This window comes from Bos javanicus, chromosome 19 (genome assembly GCF_032452875.1).
Source record: "Bos javanicus breed banteng chromosome 19, ARS-OSU_banteng_1.0, whole genome shotgun sequence".
Taxonomy (NCBI): Eukaryota; Metazoa; Chordata; class Mammalia; order Artiodactyla; family Bovidae; genus Bos; species Bos javanicus.
The window spans coordinates 25,703,058-25,727,878 of NC_083886.1; the positions used below are offsets into that span (position 1 = coordinate 25,703,058).

The 24,821-nt window shown below is 47.2% G+C and overlaps 1 protein-coding gene across 1 annotated transcript; it reads right to left on the reverse strand.

Annotated features, from left to right (window-relative positions):
• Positions 1-3,989: 3,989 nt before the first annotated feature.
• Positions 3,990-24,808, reverse strand: SHPK (sedoheptulokinase). Its single transcript, XM_061390732.1, has 7 exons — positions 24,560-24,808; positions 19,614-19,755; positions 14,173-14,356; positions 13,257-13,409; positions 11,511-11,686; positions 9,125-9,325; positions 3,990-7,817 (listed from the first exon to the last, which is right to left on the reverse strand). Exons 1-7 carry the CDS (start codon positions 24,725-24,727, stop codon positions 7,405-7,407), a joined length of 1,437 nt encoding a protein of 478 aa, XP_061246716.1. The 5' UTR covers positions 24,728-24,808; the 3' UTR covers positions 3,990-7,404.
• Positions 24,809-24,821: the final 13 nt, after the last annotated feature.

The following is a 24,821-nucleotide window of genomic DNA, read 5'->3' on the forward strand; positions in this document are numbered from 1 at the left end:
CTCTCCATCCCCCTTCTCATGCCTATGTCAGAAGCTTGAAGATTTCTCTGTCCCTTTTCACTGTAATAAAACTCTGCTATACAAAACTCTTGAGTGATCAAGCCTGGTCCCTGGTCCCGAAGGTAAATCTTCTTCTTCGGATATCATGAATCCAACGTTGTTCAGCTTTCATCTTGGGGGCTTGTCCAGGATCTTCAGGACAAGATAAGAACACTCAGAGCTCTATCCTCTCTGCTTTCTCAGTATACATGTTTTCTGCTTTACTTTACTAACTCTAAGGTGTGTTTGTGTAAATGAATAACATGCCCTGCTCGAAGTAAGTGATAAACCCTGCTCTGTGGTTTTGTGGTGGCTCGTAATGACTGAAGTGAAGTCGCTCAGTCGTGTCCGACTCTTTGCGACCCCATGGACTGTAACCTACCAGGCTCCTCCGTCCATGGGATTCTCCAGGCAAGAATACTGGAGTGGGTTGCCATTTCCTTCTCCAGGGGATCTTCCCAACCCAGGGATTGAACCTGGGGCTCCCACCTTGCAGGCAGATGCTTTAACCTCTGAGCCACCAGGGAAGCCCTTTATGACTGAAGGCAGCCCCCAAAGGGGAGCCGTGTTGGGGGTTTCTACTGACCTGCCAATGCTAAGAGACACCCAACCTCCCTGAGAGGGGAGGGGCCAGAAATGGTTAAAGTGTGTGTACCGAGCTTTCCTTTTTTCGGTCACGTTTTCCTGGTCTCTTTGATCACTTCATAATTTTGTGGGGAATTAGAACTATTAACCTAATCTGATGGATCATAGGCTTTCAAGGGACCTGTGATCCGTGCCATTACAGTGTACTCTTACTTAGACCCCAAGCTTGGTAGTCACGGGGAATCCAGACTTGCTAGGAGCATGTTCAGGAATGAGGCGGAACTCTAGCTCCAGCAGCAGTCTCAGAGCAAGGCAGAGCTCTAGCTCCAGAATTGTTTCTCAGGTTAGAGGTCACTCTCTTGGCTGCCTGCTTCAGAGGCCAGCAACCTGAAAGTGAGTCTGTCACGGCTTTGCCTCCAATCTATGTGGGTAGAAGCATTGCTGGTGACCATGAGGTTTTTGAGGACCCAGATCAGGAACTGCAGGATCTGGTCAGATTGGAACTGCAATGGGCTTCTTCTATTGGTAGTGCTAGCTCTTAGCAGACCAGAGAAGGCACTCTGATGGCTTCTCTCTTGATTCCCTAGATACTCCTTTTGTGGAATCTGTGGAAATGACCTGGAAGGATTGGTCCTAGTAGCTTGAGGACAAAAATCACTTTTTCCTCACTGGCCAACCCTTTTGCTATCACGTTACTGGCCTGGTGACACTCAGAAGGGACATCTTGGTTGCTGTTTATCCCTTTATGGCTCACCATTTCTACTGCAGTCAGGACTGTACTCAGGAATGAGCAAAGGCACATGTAAGATGGATACTTACCCTAGTAGTCCTAGCTTGGGAAACATTCCAGAAAACTACTCTTCTCCACCCCAGGTGGCATCAAAGGAAAAGGGCAAATCAAACAAAGGTCTGGTGGTAAGGAACCAGAAATCAATCTGGGATGCCATCTGTTCATCTCCTAATGCCTGGTGCATCTCCACCCCACCTCAGTGGTAGAACCAGGAGGGACGGGCAAGGTACCTGTGTCGGTAAGGGACAGACTAAATCTGACCAGGGAAGGAAAGCTTTGGGGGAAGTCTGTCTACACCCCCATCCAGAGCAGGGAGGGACGCCTCGGGCGGAAAGAAGCCGTGGCTGTGGATGCCGCTTTTTCCTCTCTTACAGATGGGAGCTAGCAGTTCCAGAGCCACTCCTTTAAAAACGTATTTTGTAAAAAACTGGGACAAGTTTGATTCCCAGAATTTTTTTTTAAATTCACACCTGATCTTCTCCTGTGATACTGAATGGCCACTGTAGTCTTTGGAGGATGGGGAACGCTGGCCTGTTGAAGGATCTCAATTACAAAACTCTTTTACAATTAGACCAGTTCTGTAGAAAATAAGAGAAATGGGTAGAAGTGCCGTATGTGTTGCTCTTTATCTCTCTGTGAGATGTGCCAGACTTGTGTTCTAAGGGTGCAGATTTGGGCATGAAAGCTTCAGCTGCCTCCTGTTCTCTTACTTTGCTCCCAACTGAACAGGCTGAGAATCAGGGCAGCCTTTCGGGAGGGGTTACCTCAATCTAGGTAGAAATTCAAACAGCCCCAATTATGGTCGGGACTAGAGGATCCAAAGGGTACATAGAGGCCTTTACAGGACTAAGTTTACTTTATGACCTTATTGGAGAGATATAATGCATGTCTGACACTACTGAGCGACTTCACTTTCACTTTTCACTCTCATGCATTGGAGAAGGAAATGGCAACCCACACCATTGTTCTTGCCTGGAGAATCCCAGGGATGGGGGAGCCTGGTGGGCTGCCGTCTCGGGTTGCACAGAGTCGGACACAACTGAAGCGACTTAGCAGCAGCAGCAGCAATGCATGTCTTGGGACAGACACTGACTCCTGACTCAAGAGCCTGAGTTTTGGGAGAAGCTACTATTTTTGGAGATGAATGGCTTGAACGTGAGACAGGGGAAAGAGGGTACATGAAATAGCCCTCCTCCCTACTGGGAGCCAAGCGGTTCCCACAACAGTGCTAGACTGAGACTATAAATGGTTAAAGGAAGGTAACATCAGAGTCACTTTGTCAAATGTATTCTTGAAGGACTCAAGCGAGTATGCGCTAGGACTTCAGACTATGCTAAGTTGGCTGACAGAACAGGGAGAGAAGGAAACTCCTGGTAAATTCCTAGATAGACTATGGGAGGTTCTCTGAAAGTTTACTGATGTTAATCCTAAAACTGCAGAAGGAGGAATAATCTTAAAAGATAGATTTCTCACTCAGTTGGCTCCAGATATCTGCCGTAAGCTACTAAAACAGGCATTTGGACCAAATCAGTCTTTAGAAAGAGCTGTTGCAGCTGGCTCAGACAGTATATTATGGTAGAGAATACGAGGAAGAAAATAGGAGGAAAAAAAGAACCAGGCAAAAGACTGAAGCCCCAACAATGGCTGTTAGATCCACTCTGAAACAGCCTGAGAAAAATGCCCAGAGGAACCCAGGTGAAAAGGGACAGGCTTGTTATTACTGTGGAAAGGAGGGGCATCTTAAACGGGACTGCCTTCAGGCATCTAAGCAGCCCCTCAGCTCCATGTCCGGTCTGTAAAGGATGACACCTGAGAAGAGACTGCCCTCTGAGGCATAGGCCCCAGGGGTCAGACTCTCAGGACAATCAAGACTGAAGGTGCCCAGGGGTTCCCACACAAGTCCCTGTCCTAATAACACCTGAGCAGCCCCAGGTATTAATAACTGTGGGGGACCAATCAGTCGGTTTTCTTTTGGACACTGGGGCAACTTTCTCTGTGCTCGCTGAAGCCCCTGGCCCACTTCCCTCCCGACCCACTACCATAATGGGACTGTCTGGGTGAGCCAAACATTATTATTTCCGTTTTCCTTTAAGCTGAAAGTGGGACTCTGTCCTGTTTTTTTCATTGTGCCAGAGTCTCCCTCACCCTTTCTGGGTCCAGACCTCTGTTTTCATGAATATGGGACCCTCTCTTTTTAGCTGAACAAAATGTAAAAGTGTGGGCTGATGAAAAAACTGAGTCAAGCACAAAATACTGTTCTTATTGTTATCAAGCTCAATGACCCTCACTTATTTCCACATCAAAAGCAGTATCCACTAAAGCCCAAGGTTAAGGAATGGGCGAAATCTTACTGCAATGACTTCTCATGATGTAAATGGGATCTTCAACTCTAAAGTTCAGAGTGACAATGGTCCACCTTAAAGCTGCTGTAATTCAAGGGGTGTCAAAAGTTCTAGGAATAGAATATCACTTACACTGTTCCTGGAGACCCCAATCTTCAGAAAAAGTTGAAAAGGCTAATGACATTATTAAGAGGCATCTGCGTAAGCTAACTCAGGAAACACAAGACAATTGGTTTAAAGTTTTACCCATAGCTTTAATAAGGGCTTGAACTGCCCCAAGAAGGGGCTGTCTCTATGACAGACTGTTTTTGCACACAGATATTGTCATATATCCTGAAGCCTTAGAATTAACTATGTGACTCAGCTTTCTTTTCAATATCCTCATCAATTGAAGGCTTCCCATGGTGGGTTTCCCTACTTTAGGGAAAGGACTTTCTTCAACTCTGCGAATACCTTCACCAACAATCATATGTGATACTCTTCTTGATCTGATGATATCTAAGGTTGCTGGGAAAAATATCAATAACCTCAGATATGCAGATGACACCATCCTTATGGCAGAAAGTGAAGAGGAACTAAAAAGCCTCTTGATGAAAGTGGAAGAGGAGAGTGAAAAAGTTGGCTTAAAGCTCAACATTCAGAAAACGAAGATCATGGCATCTGGTCCCATCACTTCATGGGAAATAAATGGGGAAACAGTGGAAACAGTGTCAGACTTTATTTTTCTGGGCTCCAAAATCACTGCAGATGGTGATTGCAGCCATGAAATTAAAAGACGCTTACTCCTTGGAAGGAAAGTTATGACCAACCTAGATAGCATATTAAAAAGCAGAGATATTACTTTGCCAGCAAAGGTCTGTCTAGTCAAGGCTATGGTTTTTCCTGTGGTCATGTATGGATGCGAGAGTTGGATTGTGAAGAAAGCTGAGCGCTGAAGAATTGATGCTTTTGAACTGTGGTGTTGGAGAAGACTCTTGAGTCCCTTGGACTGCAAGGAGATCCACCCAGTCCATTCTAAAGGAGATCAGTCCTGGGTGTTCATTGGAAGGACTGATGATAAAGCTGAAACTCCAATACTTTGGCCACCTTATGCGAAGAGTTGACTAATTGGAAAAGACCCTGATGCTGGGAGGGATTGAGGGCGGGAGGAGAAGGGGACGACAGAGGATGAGATGACTGGATGGCATCACCGACTCGATGCACGTGAGTTTGGGTAGGGTTCGGGAGTTGGTGATGGACAGGGAGGCCTGGCATGCTGCGATTCATGGGGTCACAAAGAGTCGGAGACGACTGAGCGACTGAAATGAACTGAATGATCCTAAGATGGACTGGTGTAACATATTGTACCTTAACTATGTACATAATGTGACTTTTAATTTTGATTATGTTTTAATTTGGTTTAATTACTCTTTTGCCTTACATCTATAACTGTAAAATGGGGTTTGTTTCTAACCATCTGAAAGCTTTTAGGTTACAAATGGTTGTTCGAGCTCCTACAAGTGCCACAACCTCCTCCAACTGTTACTTGAGGCCCCTGGATCAGAGACCCTCAATATGAGAGTAAGGAGAATATGTTGCCTCAACAATTTAGGGATGATGCCCCTCAACAGCAGAAAGTAGTATTGGAATGAAAATGGTGCCCCTTTCCCTTGGCAACATAATTCTCCTAAAAGAAAAGAGGGAAATGAGAGAGTCAATTCCTAGGTAGGTTGATGAGTCTGGGGTCCCTGAGGAGGACAAAGGGGCCTGGGGCTCTCAAGGAGGAGAAAAAGACAAATGCTTTTTTCTTTAAGCCCAGAGCTGATGATTACACAACAAAACAATTCATCTTGCTCAAGAATATGTTTTCCCTTAAACTCTATACCAATGTATGATTCTGTACCATTATGACAACAATGTATCCTGCTTGAGGACGTATTTCTCCTTCTTGAGAACCTTCTGACTAATCCTGTTATCTTAAAATGTGTATTATTGGAGAGGGTCTGGTAATATCTTTCTATTGTTAGTTCTAATCTTGTTATCTTAAAATGTATATTGTGGAAGTATGTCTACAAACTTGAGACATTCTTTTGGTTTATTGCAATAACCAACTGAAAAAGTATATAACTCCCTTCCTAAGACTAGCAAGGGGGGCACTCTCCATCCCCCTTCTGATGTCTATTTCAGAAGATTTCTCTGTCCCTTTTCACTGTAATAAAACTCTGCTATACAAAGTCTCTTGAGTGATCAAGCCTGGTCCCTGGTCCCGAAGCTAAATCTTCTTCAGAGATCACGAATCCGACATTGTTAAGCTATCACTTCTGTTGATGTTTCACTGACTGAAACCAATCAGGTGGGAAAGTCCAAGCCTACTTTGTGCTTAAGATCGGGATGTTGACAAACAGCACTAATGACCCAGTTCCTCAGCTGAGGCTCAGGCTGGTACCTCCTAAGCATGGGACAGAAGAAGTGAGTGGTTTATTACTACAGACTGGAGAAATGAGGCCCTGGCAGCTGTACCCAAACTGCTACAGAGGCTCCAAGCCACTGGCAATAGAAACAGCAGCAGGACTGCTAGCTAACAAGCTTGGACTGTGCAAGGCTCAGCCCTGAGAGATACAGTGGACATGCAGAATGGGGACAGAGAGTTTCAGTGCTTTGCAGGATACCTATCCAGCTCCTGATCCTATATTTACAGTCTCCACCCTGAGAATCCTGGGAATGCAAGACAGGCTGCCTCCCTGACCTCGGCTCCTCCCAATGGCCAGGGCTGTCTGCTAGCCTTTGGTACAGCCCGAGGTGCCTTCTCTCTCAAAATGGTGGTGTCAACTCATTCTGGCTGAGAGAACTTCCATGACTTTCCCGAGTGATCTGCAGCTGCTTATCTCAGTAGAACTGTGGGGCGGGCAGGGCTTTGCATGGGACAACCTACAAATGATTCCCAGAGCCATGTCCAACCTCCCAAAACCAGTTCTGCAGCAGTGCCAGCCTGGGGAATCAGGACAAGGGGTTCTCTCTATTTTCTCTCTGGAAGGAGCACATGCAGCTGCATCCCTCCCCTTGGAAGGCCTCCTGGAGACGTGCAGGGGCAAAAACACATTGCTGCACAGACACACTCCTAGAAAAGGGTCTTTCCGCTGTCTGGCCAGACTCTTGGGAACAATATGCTTGAATGGTCGGGCTATACAGCATCTGTCCCCCTTGCTGGTCACGTCACCCACCTTGCCTTCCCTCTTCTGTGCCTTCAACCAGCTGTGTTGTGAGAACATAGAACAGGGTGTTCTTAGTTGGAGCCCACAACCACCAGACAATATTTGGTGTCTGAAGCCCACATTTATTTTGCCTACAGATGACCCTGTTGACCAAGATGCTGGGTTACCATTCCTTTTCCTTCTCCCTTTCTCTTTCCTTCCTTTCTTTCTCTCTCTCTCACATTTACATTTGCAACCAGCTCTCAGGTGAGTTTCAGAAGGCACTGATTTGGGATCTGGTTGATGATTCCTGGCTGCATTATGAGTGTGTGCCCCGAAGACTGACTCTTGAGGCCCCAGTAACAAGCACTGCTTAAAAGCTAAACACAGAGCTGTCCAAGAAAAGGATGACCCCCAAGATCGGGTCAGGGACGTTAATTAGATAAAATTTGCAACAGTCCTCTGGCCAACGAATGTGCTAGGACTTCTGCTGGCTAAGGCTTCTCTGGAACATAACCAGAGCAGCCCCCACAGCTGCGTCTACATCCTGTCCATAGGACACTGGCAGAGGGAATGCCCTCTGCACCTCCTGCTTCAGCACTTCATTCCTGGACAGCGCACTCCCACTGCCAATCACCCGCTCCACGCCCCACTCCCGGAGCTGCCAAAATGGAAGCATCGAGTGCAGGTTCTGAACGATGCCTCTGCACAGGGCCCGCGTCACGTGCCCCAGGGAGAGGTCAGAGGAGGAGATTCCGGTCACTGAGGCCAGCTGGTCCGGCAGGTGCCTCTCACCCAGCACTGTTGGAGTGATGGTCAGGCAGGTGTCTCTCTGCTGGGCAGCTGCCTGGATCATGCATGAGTACACCATGGATTCTTCAACCTGTAGGCCTGCCAGGGACAGAAAAGGTCGTGTGAGTTTAGGCACCCCCTCGCTGCAGGCTATAGAGTTCCCAGGGGGGCAGGAATGGGTTGACTTGCTGTCCCTCCTCACTGTAGGGGGCTCAGAACTCACTCAGTCTGGCTGGCTGTGCTCGGCCCCAGACTCCAGCCAGCTCTCTCACTGCTCACCCCAACCCAGCCTTCAGAGAGAGAACTTATATGCTGTGTGAGCCCTAACCATCCCGCAGCTGTGGGATGCTTGCTCCCAAGTGGGCCAAATGCATACACTGATCAGTAAATATCATCACATCTCCTATTAGACTTATTAGCAGTGCCAGAGAAATCCCAGGACCACAGTCTAGCCTGCCACTCAGCAAAGGTTGAGAACCACCAGTCTAGACCAGAGCTTAGAGTTCTGAATCACTCAAGGGTCTTATTAAAATACAACTCCTGGCTCAGTGTGCCTGGGATGGGGCCTCAGCTTCTGCATTTGTCATGAGCTCCCAGAGGAAGCCAGTGTAGCTGGCCTGAGGACCACGATTTTTGAGTAGAAGGTTCTAGACCAGTGCTTACCACTACGTGAGAGCATCAGAATCATTTGGGGAACTTTTTAAAAAATATTTTATTCACTTTTTTGGCTGTACCAGGTCTTAGTTGCAGCACGTGGGATCTTCGATCTTTGTTGTGGCATGCAAATTCTTAGTTGTGACAGCATGTGGGATCTAATTCCCTGACCAGGGATTGAACCTGGGTCCCCTGCATTGGGAGTGCAGAGTCTCAGACACTGGACCACCAAGGAAGTCCCACCTGAGGAACTTTTACAAAATCCCATGCTCAGGATCCCTCTTCCCCAAGTCAAATACTCACCATTTCTAGGGATAAAAATAGGACAGTATTTCCAGTGCTGAGAACCTCCAACCAAAAGCCACTGTAGAGTCTCATCAGTAACACATTTAACTCCCATGTGCTGCAACTAAGACCCAATGCAGGCAAATAAGTAAGAAAAAAGAAATAAGGCAAATCTCAAATACATGGGACCCAGAGGCCTATTGACCTAGAAAGTAACACAGTGGGGCGAAGGAGAGCTGGCAGACTATCAGGATGCTCCACAGTCAAGGTTAGGAGTAATACTCTCAAAAGAGAGTAGGCAATGGCAGCTCAGAAGATGAGAGTAAAGAAGGCTGCCAGCTCAGATCCCTACAGAACCTGGTTCAGTCTGAGACATGAATCTAGAAGTTTATTGTACATTCAGCACCAGGACACTGCCACACAGAAAGGACAAGCAGAGAACACACCGCTGAATGGACCACCCTTACCTAGATCTGCCATCCACTGGACCAGCATGTGGACAAACGTGGCCAGCACGTTGCCCCCATTCAGTGACGCTGCCACAGCCAGGTAAGTCCTGTCGAAGTATGGGAAGTAGGCAACTGGGGCTGCGGGGTCTGGAGTCTGCGGTGGCTGGAATCCTGAAGGCATGGAAGCTACCAGCTGAACCGAGGTGCTGATGTTGAGAACTGGGGTCCGAGGAAAGCAGAGGTTAGGCCCATTGGGCTAACCCAGAGGCCACAAGTCACAATGGGGCTGGGGAAGTGTGCCACAAATTTCTGGATACTCCTCCTTTCAGGAGGCAGAGACTAATTGAAATAAATCAACTGGACTTCCCAGGTGGCACTAGTGGTAAAAAAAAAAAAAAAAAAAAAAAGCCTGCCTGCCAATACAGGAGACATAAGAGACAGGTTCCATCCCTGGGTCAGGAAGATCCCCTGGAGAAAGAAATAGAACCACCCACTCCAGTACCCTTGCCTGGAGAATCCCATGGACAGAGGACCCTGGAGGGCTACAGCCCATGGGGTCGCAAAGAGTCAGATATGACTTAGCAGCTAAACAACAACAAAGGATAGTACTGGTCAGTTTTTAAACTAAAGTTTGAATTGTAATAGTTCTAACTGATGGAGGAAAAAAGATGTGATGACAAAGAAAACCCACGTAAGATGAATGAATTCTCTGTTCCCCTTGATAACAAGGCAGGGCTCTCAAAGTGGGCCCACTCAGCCTGGTTGCCCTGAGAATCACATGAAACACACAGTCTGCCACCACCTCGCTGGGGCGGGCAGGCCCAAAGCCCAAGGTCTACTCCACCCCAGGAGGGGCAAATGACAGCCCCCAGACCATATCCAGCCTGGCCATCTGTTTTTATATGGCCTAGGACTAGGAGTGGCTTTTGTATATATATCATTTTTAATGATAAGTTTATTGGGATGTATTATAATTCAAATAAATTCACCATAAAATGCACCCTTTTCAAGTGTACAGTTCTGTGCTTTCTAGTATATTCACTATATGCGCTGTATACGGTATATACACAGGTAAACATCACTGTGATCTAATTTTAGAACGTTTTTACCCCTCTGGAAAGAAATCCCTTACGGGTTAGCAATCAAGCCCCACTCCCAGCCCCTGACAACCATGACTCTTCTTTCTGTCTCTATGAATCTGCCTGTTCAACTCTGGACGTTTCCCAGGAATGGAATCACACACTACGTGGCCCTTTACTTTCCTTCCCATGCTGTAGCATGTTATCTCTGGGGATACACCACATTTTAAAAATCCACTGATCAGTTGATGAACATTTGGGTTGTTTCTCTCTTTTGGCTATTATGAATAAGGCTGCAGGGAAAAAATTGTGTACAGGTTTTTGTGTGGACACGTGTTTTCAAATCCCTTGGGTATCCACCAAGGAGAGGAATTGCTGGGTCGTGGTAATTTCACGCTTAACTTTCAGAGAACTGTCAGACTGTTTTCCAAAGGGACTGCACCATTTTACAACCCCAGAGGGATATTCTTACCTTTTTAAATGGTTGAAAAGAAATGAAAAGGAGAAGACTATTTCATGAGACATGAAAATTTTATGAAATTCACATTTCAGCCTCTATAAATAAAGTTTTATTGGAACACAGCTACACCCACTCACTTATGCATTAGCTAAGGCTGCTTTTCTGCCCCAACAGCAGGTAAGTAATTGTGGCAGAAACTAAATGGCCCACAATGCTTGAAATATTTACTACCTGGCCCTTTACAGGAAAACTTTGCCAAACCCTGCCCTGGAGGGCAGCCTCCACCTCACTCTGACTCTCTCACACAAAATACAGGAAAATCTGCATTTCTAATCAAATCCAAGAGAACTTTCATTGACACACACACAGTAACAAAAACCCTAATCTACTCATCTGTTTCCTTGGTCAGGGAGACACACAGAAACCAGCTAACTAGAGAGAGTCATTTTCCTTAGCTGGCCCTAGAAAAGAAAGGCACTGGCTGTGCTCAGGGCAGAGCTCGTCCTGCTAGAGGATAAGCTCCCTGGGTAGGGGCTTCACCTGTAGGGATGATGGTGGGGTTTTTTGTTTTGTTGTTTGTGTTTTGTTTTTTATTGGACTGTATTGTGGCCTGTGGGCTCGTAGTTGCAACATGCAAGATCTAGTTCCCTGATCAGAGATCAAACCTGGGCCCCCTGTATTGGAAGCACTGAGTCTTAACCACTAGACCACCAGGGAAGTCCCGAAGGTATTCTTCATGTTTGCAGGACAACGGTTAAGAGGACATTGAGACAGCTGGCTATGTGTGCCCCTTGAACCCTCACACAGAGCTGAGGCTTATGAGGCCCTGGTAGAGACTGGAGGAGAGAACCAAAGAAAGACTTACCTGCATCCGTCTTTTGGGCCATGCAGGAATAGACCGAGGCCTGCAAATCACCCAAGGCCACGCCCACCTGCGTCCCCCTTGGGATCTCAAACCAGGCCTGCGAAGTTCTTCCTGCCACACTGCCAGGCTCCGCTACATCTGGGAGCAGCTGGATGGGAAAGCCGGCGGCCCTCAGTCTGCAAATCAAAAGTGGACAGCCTATCTACCTGGTACTGGATCTTCTGTCTTCTGTTGCTTCCAGGAAACCGAGCAAAAGAAAGTGCTCTGGGACACGCGTTTAAGAAGAGAGGGCAGAATCCAGTGTTTGTACAGAGGGCCCTTTTGCCTTTTTTTAAAACCACGAGATGTCTTGAGTTTTTTAGAGTGAACACTGGCTTTCAAGAGCTTGGGATGGGCCTTCTAAGGAAGACCATAACCAGTTTAAGCAGAGGTGATCGGAAAGGATTGGCTAAGAAGCAGATCGGCATCTGGCCTCCTGTGTTTGAGGGGAGCACAAACACTCTGCAAAGGGGGGCAGTCAGAGTTTTAGAGCCAAGTCACAGTTGGTTAGCACAGGCCAAACCAAAGTCAAACCCATCAGTCTCCTGAGTACCAAATGTAGTCACCACTCAGGGTTAGTGAACATGGGGCTGTCAAGTTCATAAAACATGCTAGAAAGTCCTTTACCTGAACTACCAGGTGCTTTTTGTTTTATTACAGAGCTCAGAATTTGGGACCTGGAGGAAGTGAATTTATGGACCTCTGGACCTGAAAAGGCAAATGATTGTTTCAAAAGAACTTAAAAGGTATCCCTCAAGTCTACTCCTTCCATTTATTAACCCTACTTTTAAATATATTATGATAAAAATTTATTTTAAAAAAGAAAATGCATTTAAATATTATCAAAAACAGTCAAATACCTACAATAAATTTAATAAAAGATGTACAACTCTATGCATACAAGCCATTATTAAAAGAAATTAAAGATTAAAAAATAAATGAAATAAATGAAATGCTTTTAAAGGTTTGTGTCATAATATATATATATATATATATATATATATATATATATATATAAAATGGTGGTGGGGAGGGATAGTTAAGGAGACATGTGCACACTGCTATATTTAAAATGGATAACTGGAGGACACACAATTTTCATGGTCAGGAGCCTGCCGTGTACCCCTTTGCTTGACAAAAGCAATAAAGCTATTCTTTTCTAATTCAAAAAATAAATAAAATGGAAAAGCAACAAGGACCTACTGCACAGCACAGAGAACTCTGCTCAATGTTACATAACAACCTAAATGGGAAAATAATTTGAAAAAAAAATAGGTACGTGTTTTTGTATAACTGAATCACTTTGTCGCACACCTGAAACTAACACAACATTGTTAATCAACTATACTCCAATATAAAACAGAAAGTAAAAAAAACTAAGATAAAATGTATTTAAAAATGAAAGTTGTTGTTTAGCATCTATGGGCTGGGTCTGGGATTCAGAAAGAACCGGGGAGTGCACCCCAGGCCCAGGCAACAGTGGAGGAGCAGGACAGCATGGCATGGTGGGCAGCGCCCTTCCCCAGGGACTTCACTTACGGTCAGGCCCACCCACGCCCAGGGGCTGGAACAGGCTGGGGGCTGTTCGAACCTGATTCTTGGTCTCAGGGAATCCTCCACTATTCCCAGATAGGAAAACCCCACTGAAGCTCCCACTTCAGAGATTCTACCTTGCAGCCTCAAGCCAGCCTGCAAGATTATACTCACATCTCCAAGTTCCAGCTTTGGCTCCTGGTGTTGAAATAGCCCCAGCTAGCAGCATTCTGGTCGGACATCAGGGGTCTTGCCAAGCCGCACAGCATGGCAACCACATAGTCATGGATGGTGCCAGCTGTATCGTAGGACTTGAGGAACTCCGGGCTGTTTGTCATACCCAAAACAATTCAGCGTGGTTTAATATTGACTGAAAAGCATGAGCCACAGCTAACTGAGGGCAGTGTGGACTAGACATGGCATAACTGGGCAGCGACCAGAATCCCACAGGCTACAGTCCCCCACAGCCGAACTTCCCAAGGTGAGGACCTCCAAAAGCCTCCAAGCCAAGCTGGTCGGAGTCAGCCTTAGGGGAGGGTATTCATAGGAGGACACATCATGCCTGGGAAAGCAGGACATCAACCGTTCTTAGCAGTCCTGACCCCACTATGAACCCATCATGTGACCCTTGGCAACTCCCTTACCCTCACTGGCCCCTTCTTTCCCCCTCTGGGTTAGAATCGGATAATCAACAAGCCCCCTCTGCAAAATGAAGAAGCAGTGGGAGACCAAGTCTAGGTCTTGAGACTGTACCCTGCACGGGGCCACGCTCACTAAGGGACAGTCCAGTGTGGAGTGATGCTGACCGGCTAGAGGTACCGCTCCCTAGCCACTCTCCTGCATCAAAATCATAGTGCTTGGGCCCAGCTGTGTCTGACTCTGCGACCCATGGACTGTCCATGGGATTTCCAGGCAAGCTGGACTGGGTTTCTATGTCCTTCTCCAGGGGATCTTTCCTGACCCAGGGATCAAACCCACATCTCCTGTGCCCCCTGCATTGCAGGTGGATTCTTTACCCACTGAGCCATCAGCTAGCCACTCTCATTCCCCTGAAAATCCATCATCCAGTTCAAAGAACAGTCGTCCGTACCTATTTTTCAAAAGCCAGAAGATGGTTGCACAGCCAAACCCTGTGGCCACGCTGAGATGGGACTCTGGCTGGGGCAGAGAAGCCAGGAACTCGCTGCTACACCGGCCATCCTGCCACGTGACCAGGTGGCTCACAGCTCTAGGCTCGAACACAGGGGCGGCCCCTCCCTCTGTCCATGCACAGCCTGGAAGGAAGATGACCAAAAAAGGAGAATAGGGCAACTGATGGGCAGCAGCATGTCCTTGAGACTACCCTGCTAGTGAGGTTACAGGATGGACTTTATCACCCGTGACAATGCTTTATTCACACACAGGAGTCCTAGCCAGGACCCAGAAGAGCAGGGAGTAGATGGACTTAGAGATGGTTACAGTGAGTGAAGTAAGTCAGACACAGGACAAATATCATATGACAGCGCTTATATGTGGAATCTAAAAAAAAAAAAAAAATGGTACCCATGAACTTATTTACAAAACAGAAATAGAGTCTCAGATGGAGAAAACAAATATAGTTACAGAGGAGGAGGGGAAGGGATAAATTGGGAGGTCGGGATGGACAAATACAAACTACTTTATATAAAACCGATAACTGGGGACTTCCCTGGTGGTCCAGTGGCTAAGACTCTATGCTCCCAAAGCAGGGGGCCTGGGTTCCATCCCTGGTCAGGGAACTACATCCCACATGCGGAATTAAAGATTCTTCATGCCATCACGAAGATCAAAGGTCCTGCGTGTCACAACAAAGACCCGGGACAGCCAAACAAACAAACAAACAAGATTTTTATTTTAAAAAAATAGATAACTAATAAGGACCTACTGTATAGCACAGGAACTCTACTCAAAATGCTCTAATCATCTATATGGGAAAAGAATCCAAAAAAGAGTGGGTACAGGTATATGTACCACTGATTTACTTTGCTGTATACGTGAAACTAACACAGCATTGTAAATCAACTATACTCCAATAAAAGTTACTTTTAAAAAAAGAAAAAGAGCAGGGAGGTGGTCACAAATGTATGCACCTGGACCTTTTGAAGTTTCACCTGCAAAATAGGTGTAAGCAGGCGATGGGATGGCCCCCCCTTAGGGTAATCCACCCTCAAAGCCACATTTCTGCCTAAAGCTGGCAGTCTAACCCCTGCACTAAAGCTGGACATCTGCAGTTTTTTTTTTCCAACCCTTTAATCTGCTTCCAAAACTCTTTTGACCCTTTTTAAAAAACTTCTGGAACTATCATTTTTATTTTGTCTGTATTATAAAACAGAGTTCTTACATGTACCAGGGATTGTTCAAAGCACTTTCAAAATATTAATTTATTTCATCTACATATTAGCCTTACAACATATGTGTGATAAGAGCTCTAGAACACGGGCTCAACAGTTGTGGCTCACTGACTTAGTTGCTTGGAGGCATGTGAGATCTTCCCAGATAAGGGATCAAACTGGTGTCCAGGGAAACCCCCAGGAACAGCATTTTAAAAAACCAATTTTCCACCCCCTTTGCCAACTCTTGATATTCTCAAACTGATTTCTGACAATCCAGTGAGTGGAAAAATGATTTCTCACTGTTATTTTCATCTGCATTTCCCTAGTTCATAGTGACATCGAGCATCTTTTCAAGTGCTTATTAGCTATTTGTACTTTCTCTTCTGGCATCTGCCTATTGGTTTCCTTTGCCCATTAGTCCACAGGGCCGTTGGTCCTTTCTTTGTTACTCATTCTTCATAGGCCCCCAGCTTCATCCTTTGTCTACTATACACTAGTGAAAATTTTCTCCCTGCCCGCTGCTGGCCTTTTAGCTTGGTTTTATGATCCCTACTTGTCTCCTGCCATTACTGAGCCTGAAAATGGAATGTGGAAACTGGCATAACCACAGGCCTCTCAAAAGACACCATTCACTCCCTCTCCTCTCCTCCAATGGGCTCGCCTGTGCCCTCATGGAGGCACTTAGCTCTCTGCTCAGGTTACTGGTGCCTGTCTGTGCTGACCGCCTTGAGTGAGCCCTGGCAGAAGAGGGCTGAATCTCCATTCCTATGTCTCCCATGGGGCCCAGCAAGGAGCCTCAAGTATTGCAGATTCTGAAATCAAACCAAATTATGGCCACTGTTAAAAGCAGAACAACTTGATCTCAAATAGGATTTCACTCGCTCCAGTAAGCGGGTTATTATCATGGTCCAATGGTGGCTCTCCTCCTTCCCATAAACAGAAACCAAACCAAGTAGGTGGGCAGGCGGGCTCCATGAAATATTAAGAAGCTCTCTCCACCCATATGGATGATGGTTTGTGTGGTTGTTACAGAGTCCAGGAGATGGGCAGAAGGGAAGGCGTGTGACCAGACCACAATCATTAGATCTCTGCTGTCCACTCTGGGAAGGGTTTTAGTATTAAAAGGACGTTTATTCTCATTAACGCAAAATTAAGGAGTTTAAAAAGTTTTTACAACCTAGACTCTCCCCGAGAGGTCAGCACTAACACCATGACCAGCCTTTGGCTCTTGCTACCGATTGGAGCCAAGCAGCTCCCGTGGTCCCTGCTGGCCTGACGATGGGCAGACAATGGGAGAGGAGGAGGGGGAGAGCCTGGGCTGGCTTCTGCACTTACCCAGGCCCATCCTGAAGACTGATCAAAGGCAGCATCACCAGACCTCCGTCAAGCTGCTCAAAAGCAGGTCGCCACTCACTTGGCCCAAGGGAATCGGAATCACTGATTCTCCAGGCAAAGGAGGGGTGAATCCCATGTTCAGATCTCCTTAACTACAATCCCTCCCCCAGTAGCCATCATTCTCTGCTTAAAACATTTGCAGTAAAATGTTGATATTTTTGAAGCTGGGTGATGGGTGTGTGTTGATTCATAACAACACTGTTCTCCCTACTTTTATGTCTATGTAGAAATTTTATATATATATATACACAAAATAATTTTATTTATTTATTTATGGCTGTGCTGGGTCTTCATCAGGGCTTCCCTGATAGCTCAGTTGGTAAAGAATCTGCCTGCAATGCAGGATACCCTGGTTCAGTTTCTGGGTTGGGGAGATTCCCTGGAGAAGGGAAAGGCTACCCACTACTTCACAGGCTTTTCTCTAGGTGCGGAGGGCGGGGGTTACTCTTCAGTGCAGTGTGTGAGCTTCTCATTGTGGTGGCTTCTCTTGTTGCAGAAGCACAGGCTCTAGGGGAGTGGACTCAGAAGTTGTGGCCTACGGGCTCTAGAGCACAGGCTCAGTAGTTGGGGTGCACAGGTTTAATTGTTTGGCAGCATGTGGGATCTTCCCAGACCAGGGATCAAAACCATGTCTTCTGCATTGGCAGGTGGATTCTTTACCACTGAGCCATCAAGGGAGCCCTGAACATTTTAGAATTTTAAAAAATTTTTCTTCATGCTTGCCATAACAGAAGCTCACAACTTCCTACAGCAGCCTGATCCTTCCTTCCTTGGACATTCTGTTGGGCTGTTCCTCCCTCCGTTGAGCTAGTGTATCCTTGTGTGGCTCTGGTCCTCCCAGAGACCTTTCAAAGTTCAGGTGTCTGAAGTCAGACAGACTTGGGTTTGAAAGCTGGAGTCACCACTTGCTGTCCTATGACCCTGAGCATATTATTTTGTAATCTCTCTGAACCTCCACTTCTCATCTGCTCAAGAGGGACAATAATGTCACCTACATCATAAAGGTGTTGGGAAAATTCGATGAGATCACACAGGTAATGCCCTTAGCTCTGCACCTGGCATGCCAAGTGCTCATTGCTGTTTTGCTGGCTTAATTCCCCTCCTGGAGGCCAAAAAAAACAAGCCACCCACATCTACACCGTGGAAGACCTTCTGAAATAAATACCCAACTAAATAATGCTTAGCAACGGTGCCCATGAAAAGGATGTGGAACTGAAAATTCACGAATATCTGTGATGATGTAAAACAACAAAAACTGTGCTCAAATGCAGAAAAGTTTTCTCTGTGTCTTGATATTTCCTGCAGCTACACTAATCTCTTGGTGTTGGCACTGATGCTCCAAGATACTGGTACAAAGAAAGAGAAGGCTATGAAAAAATCCACTCGACTGAACCCAACAGAGAATCAGAGAGGATTCACTCTTCACCCTCTCCCTGTTCATGTATAATGTGTGAGTGGACAGTTCAGTTTATTACATCTTTGAACGGGACAGGATGCTCACAAAACGCAAGAGGACAGCCTGACCCTTCACAGAGAGTCTTTGGCGGCACGTTTCTGGTTCCCGGTGAGGCAGAAGATAGATGAGCCCCAGGCTAAGCAGCTGGAGTTTGTCCCCTGTGGACAGACACTCCAAGATGAAGATAATAGCAGGAGCTAAGGGGAGCTGCACCCTGCTCAGATATAAGATTAATAAGAGACCGAGACTTCCCTGACAATCCAGTGGTTCAGACTTCGTGCTTCCAATGCAGGGGGCACAGGTTTGACCCATGGGAACTAAGGTCTGGGAACTAAGATGCCACAATCCCACATGCCTTGTAGCCAAAAAAAGAAAGAGCGAGACCACATATTTCTCGTTCTTGAGGTCAGGGAGACCTTCCCAACTACACATAAAAAGGCTCCTCAGGGGTCAAAAAGGGAGGGAGTGCCACCCCATAGTAGGTGATGTCAACATTCCCATAGGCCTCTTCCCCAGAATCCATCTTGGCTAAGAGATGCGCACACACACAGGGGAGGACCCTGAGATAAACTAAACATGGCAAAGCAAGATGATTGGCGGAAACCAGAAGAAATGCCCCATATAAGTGGTTCAAACTACCACGAGGGCACAACTCTCCCTGAGCCTACCCGTGCGTCTATCCACACACACCCTTTTTCCTCCTAACAAACAATTTACTTGTTTCACTACGTTTTGTATCTTTGTGGAAATTCCTTTCTACAAAGCTGACAGGCCAGCACCTCGTCACTGGCTATGGGTCTGGGGGCTAGGATTCAGCTCTCTCACTGCCTCACTCTGACTTCAGTCTCTGGCCAGGGAACCAAATTCCTGCTTTAAGCCACACCACAGGCTGAGGCCATCGAAGATCGCAGGGTGACTGCTTTTGCTTTGTTTTGTTTCAATGTGGACCATTATTGAAGCCTTCATAGGGCTTACCTGGTGGCTCAGTGATAAAGAATCTGCCTGCAATGCAGGAGACCTGGGTATGATTCCTGGGTTAGGAAGATCCCCTGGAGGAGAAAATGGCTACCCACTCCAGTATACTTGCCTGGAGAATTCCGTGGTCAGAGGAGCCTGGGAGGCTACAGTTCATGGGGTTGCAAAAGAGTTGGACATGACTGAGCAACTAAAGAACAACAACCACACTGAACTTGTTACAATATTGCTTCTGTTTAACACTGGGTTTTTTTGTCCTGGAGGGATGTGGGATCTTAGTCACAGAACAGGGATAGAACCCACGCCCACAGGGTGACTGTTAACAGAATGTGATTGCCCCCAAGCCCAGCATACCTTGGCCTGTTTTCCAAAACATGACTCCATGCATCTGCCCCGACACGCCGATGCCACAGACCTTCCGGAGCTGCTGCCGGGGAAGGGCAGCGAGACACTCGTGGAGGGCCTGGATGATTCTCTTCACGTCCTGTTCTTGCCCCTGGAAACAGAATAGGACATGCTGGCCAGAGGCACGCACACTGGGAGGAGCGGAAGACAGAGGCGGCAGGGATTTCCTGCGTGGGGGCTGCCTAGCTAACTCCCCCGAGGTCACTCCCAGGACCTGCGGACTGGGCCTCAAGGGTGAGATGTGGGCCTGAGGGGTCTCCACCACCTCCTCCTGGAGTAGGAATGTGGTAGGCAAGTTTCCACTCCTCCCTTTAGCAATGAGGGAGGGCTTGACCTGGGTTTGATCCCTGCGTTGGGAAGATTCCCTGGAGAAGGAAATGGCAACCCACTCCAGCATTCTTGCCTGGGAAATCCCATGGAAGCAGGAACCTGGTGGGCTACAATCCATGAGGTCGCCAAGAATCAGACATGACTGAGCGACTTCAGTTACTGATGAGAAGCCACTGCAGCTCAAGTTCAACCAATGGCCAGACTCTGGCCCTTGCTGTGGAACAGTCTGAGCTGAGAAAAGCGCTGCCCTGCCCTACAGGTGCTTACAGTCCAGCTGTTCTGTGTGCTGTGCTTAGTCACTCAGTCATGTCTGATTCTCTGCAACCTCATGGACTGTAGCCCACCAGGCTCCTCTGTCCATGGGGATTCTCCACGAAGGAATACTGGAGTGGATTGCATGCCCTCCTCCAGGGAATCTTCCCAACCCAGGGATCATACCCAGGTCTCCTGCACCACAGGTGGATTCTTTACTAACTGAGCCACCAGAGAAACCTAAGAATACTGGAGTGGGTAACCTATCCCTTCTTCAGGGGGTCTTCTGGACCCAGGAATTGAACTGGGATCTCCTGCATCACAGGTGGATTCTTTACCAGTTGAGCTACCAGGGAAGCCCTATAGTCCAGCAGGACAGGAAAACACGAGAAAGATGTGCTGCAAGGAGAAATAAAGCAAGGTACATGGAACACTGGGGTAGAAAAACGATGGAACACAGCAGGAAAGAGGTAGACAAGAGAGCTTTCCTAGGGACTTCCCTGGTGGTCCAGTGGCTAAGACTCTGAGCTCCCAATGCCAGGGGCTCAGGTTCGAGATCTAATCAAGGAACTCTATCTAATTTGGCACAGCTAAGAGTTTGCATGCTGCAACTGAAGATCTCTCGTGCCACAACCAAGATCTGGTGCAGACGAATAAGTAAATTAAAAAAAAAAAAAACTTATAACTTATTTTTTAAAAGGAAGAGAAGAAAGGCCTCCTGGACTAAAGCACCTGACAAGAGGTGCTAGTGGTTGCTTCCGATCACATTCAGGCAGGTGTTTCCTAAATGTGCTGAGGGGCCAGAATTAGCTCCAGGGGCAGTGCAGGCCTCCCCTCTTCGGAGCTAATGCTTCATCTGTCAGCTGGCCTTGGGCTATGGCAGTTCTTGGCTCCAAACAGATATGACCAAAGGATTAGAAAGAAGGAAAGTGAGGAGGGGTAGGATGGGGGAAAGAGTGAGCAGACAGCACAGAGCATTTTCTTGAAGAGGCAGCCCCACATCCTAACAAGGCTCTTTTTTTGGACCAAACCACTCGGCGTGGTGTGGTCAATTAACTAGTCAATCCTAAAGGAAATCAACCCTGAAAGTATTCATTGGAAGGACTAATGCTGAAGCTGAAACTCCAATACTTTGTCACCTGATTCAAAGAACTGACTCCTTAGAAAAGACCCTGATGCTGGGAAAGATTGAAGGCAGGAAAAGAAGGTGACAACAGAGGGTGAGATGGCTGGATGGCATCACCGACTCAATGAACATGAGTTTGAGCAAGTTCTGGGAGTTGGTGATGGACAGGGAAGCCTGGTGTGCTGGGAGTCGCAAAGAGTCAGACACGACTGAGCAACTGAACTGAACTGAACTCAGGATGGGGGATCTTATTTCTCGGACTAGAAATCGAACCCGTGCCTCCTGCAATGGAAGTCTGGAGTCTTAACCACTGGACTGCCAGGGAAGTCTCCTAACAAGACTCTTTATGCAGAAGAGACTACAGGAGAACTGACTGGGCAGTAAAAGACAGAGCAGAGAGGAGCTGCATAGATGCGCATGATCCCCCAGGAGGGAAGAACTAAGACAGCAGGCAAAGGAAGAAGGAAGCAGGGAAGAGACATTTGTTTACACCTGCCCTGTCCAACACAGCAGTGATTAGCCACACGAGGCAGGTCCACGTTGAAAACTACACACCAGATTTCAGATTTAGTAAGAAAAAAATAAAGCACAATCTCTCATTAATAATTTCATATGATTACATATTGAAATGATACATTTGGATACATTGGGTTAAATAAAATAGGGCGATGAAAATTAATTTCAGGGTTCCTTTTTACTGTTTTTTAGCATGGCTTCCAGAAAACTGAAAACTACACAAGGCTCACAGTTCCATTGGGCAGTGCTGGTTTACAGAGTTCCCATGTGGCCGGCAGATGGTGCGTGAACCCAGAACAGAGAAGCTGTTCTCTACATGGGCCCAAAGTGGGTGAGCTGTGTGGATGGGGACAGCGGAGGAGGGGAACAGACTGGATGGAGTGAAGACAAGGAGGCAGTCAGTGTACAGCAAGTTTTAGTGGTGAGTGTGACGGGGGAGTAGTTCTTGGACAGACAATGGGTACACCCACAGTGTAACAAGACAGGTGCTGCCCCCATTCCTTAGTTCAGAATATCAAGTGGTCTATATCCAGATCAAATCCTAGAACTTCAGATTGGAAAATAAAGAGCTTAAGAACTCATTCAACCCTCCTCCTCCCCACTCCTTTTACAGAGGGGGAAATGGAGGCCCAGAAAGGACAAATTAATAGCACAAAAAGGGTTGCAGAGGGAATTTCCTGGCAATTCAGTGGTTAGGACTCGGCATTTTTACTGCTGTGGGCCTGGGTTTGATCCCTGGTCTGGGAACTAAGATCCCACAAGCCGTGTAGCACAGCCAAAGAAAAGGGGGTAGACAGAGTTTCCCTCAAAAATCCTGTTATTTTAAAGTTGCAAAGAGCTAAACATCTGACCTTCCACATAGTTGCCAAATTTGGCCATGGAGTACACAATGCTTCTAGAGTGAGAAATATGGACAGGAGGATGGAACAGAACCATCACAGGTTTCTATAGATCAGTAGTTCTTACTCCAGGGGTGATTTTTGTCCCCTAGGGGGCATTTGGCAATATGGAGATATTTGGGGGTGTTGCAACTGGGGAGGAGGGTTCTACCAGCATGCAATGGGTTAGAGGCCAGGGATGCTATTAAATAACCTACAACGTACAGGACAGCCCCTCACAACAAAGAATCATCCTGCTGTCGAGTATCAACAGTGCCAAGGTTGAGAAATCCCGCTCCAGGTGAAATTACAGTAGTGCTGTTTGTCCCAGGGCACAACACACATGCGGAGGATGCAAGGGAGGGAGCTATTATGAACATCTCCTAAACCCCTCCTTAGGCAGGTGTGGAGCACTGGGTGTGCCTGTAAACAGAGAACAGCATGCTGAACACTGGAGGAAGTGGGGGATGTGGCCCTATGTCTAGAGCCAAGAAGTGGCACTCTCTCAAGAGAAAAAGGGCACTGCCTAAAACCCACTTCCTGGAATCTTGGCTCTGCTGCTCACCCCAACAGGGTCCAAGCTGACGTTGTCTCCATGTCAAGGTGCATGAAGTGAGATAATGATTCTAAAATGCCCTGATGCTCCAACCAAACTAATTTTGAAAGACTCTGTGAAAATGTGCTCCTGAAATCTTTATCCTCTGAAGTGCTTCTGAGCCAGATGGACTCTGGGGACTTCCCTGGAAGCCCTGTGGTTAGAACTGTATGCTTTCACTGAGGAGAGCCTGGGTTTGATCCCTGGTTGAGGAACTAAGATCCAACATGATGGAAAGTGCAGCCAAAAAAAAAAAAAAAGATGGAGTGTGAACCCTAAAGAACTGAGCCCAGTTATGTAGCAAGAGCTTGTGAAAAACAAAGTTCTTGGGAACGGGGTTTGGCTCAGAAAATCGAAGTTTGTGGCCAGCAGTGGCCATAGAGGTTATCTATTTCAATTACAAGAACAAGCCGAGATCCAGAAAGTCATGAGGTTACAAAGAAAGTTCCTTGATATTAATTTCTATTATCAATGAATTGAATATTGAGATACCCTTTTCAGGGAATTAATGGACTCTATCTCTGAGGACTAATATCCTTTCTGAACCCACCTCTTACAACTGAGCCCACTGTGGTGAAATTCTCAATTTCTATCTCGTAGTTTTCACAAGACACTAGTTTTTGTGTAGAAATATCAATCTGAACTTCTCAATGGACCTGTCCTAATTTCTTTCCTCTAAGCTCTCTCAGCCTTTGGGGTCAAGGGACTTTTGCTAGCCAAATGTTTGAGTTCCTCCACCCACAATCTATACCTGTGGGATGAGAGAGGGGCAGGTTACACCTGGTTTTGCATCTGATTTCTCAAGGAAAACCCAGACACTGCCCTAGGAAACAAACCGAATCCTGAATTTGAGGACATGGGACAGATGTGAGGAGCAGAGAGCCACAAGAATGAGAAGGTGGCTTGCGATCACTTCATATGCAGGAGAGCAATTTTCCCGCAGGTCAGGGTACAGAAGGTGAAGGGCAGAGAGCACGGGGATCTAGCGCCGAGGGCAAGGCTTCCAAAGAAGGCTCGAGAGTGGCTAGATCGGTGCCAGCAGGTGGGAAAGCTCCTGGGAGGAGAGCTATCGAATCGAGGGAGTTGCATCAGGCAAGCAGAGATCAGGCAGGCTGGAGCAGTCAGGGAGACTTCATTGAGGAGGGAGAGGGTGTCCGGAGGCTCCCGGAGGCGGTGCGGCTCCAGGGAGCTGCCTCACCTGGGGCCCCGCCGCCGCGCTCTGGGCCGCCGTCTCGGCCTGCGCTGCCCGAGCACAGCTCGCCAGTACCACGAACCCGGAAGGGTCGCCGGGCGCGGCCTCCACCAGGGCCGCCTTCACAGACGTGGTGCCCAGGTCGATGCCGAGAGTGACAGATCGTGCAGCCATGACAGCGTCGGCGCCAGCACCCGTCAACCTGGACCTAGGCGCCGAGGCGGGCCCTCGACTGCCAATCTTTCCAGCCACGCCCAACACACAGAAT

Bases quoted from the DNA above. Each gene is read 5' to 3' on its own strand.
- SHPK (XM_061390732.1), bottom strand. From the start codon at position 24,727: ATGGCTGCACGATCTGTCACTCTCGGCATCGACCTGGGCACCACGTCT. The intron at 14,357-19,613 runs GTATGCTGGGCT...TCTTCCTTCCAG, and splicing joins GTTTTGGAAAACAGGCCAAG to GCTGTGCATGGACAGAGGGA. The intron at 9,326-11,510 runs GTAAGTCTTTCT...CTCGGACCCCAG, and splicing joins GGCCCAAAAGACGGATGCAG to TTCTCAACATCAGCACCTCG.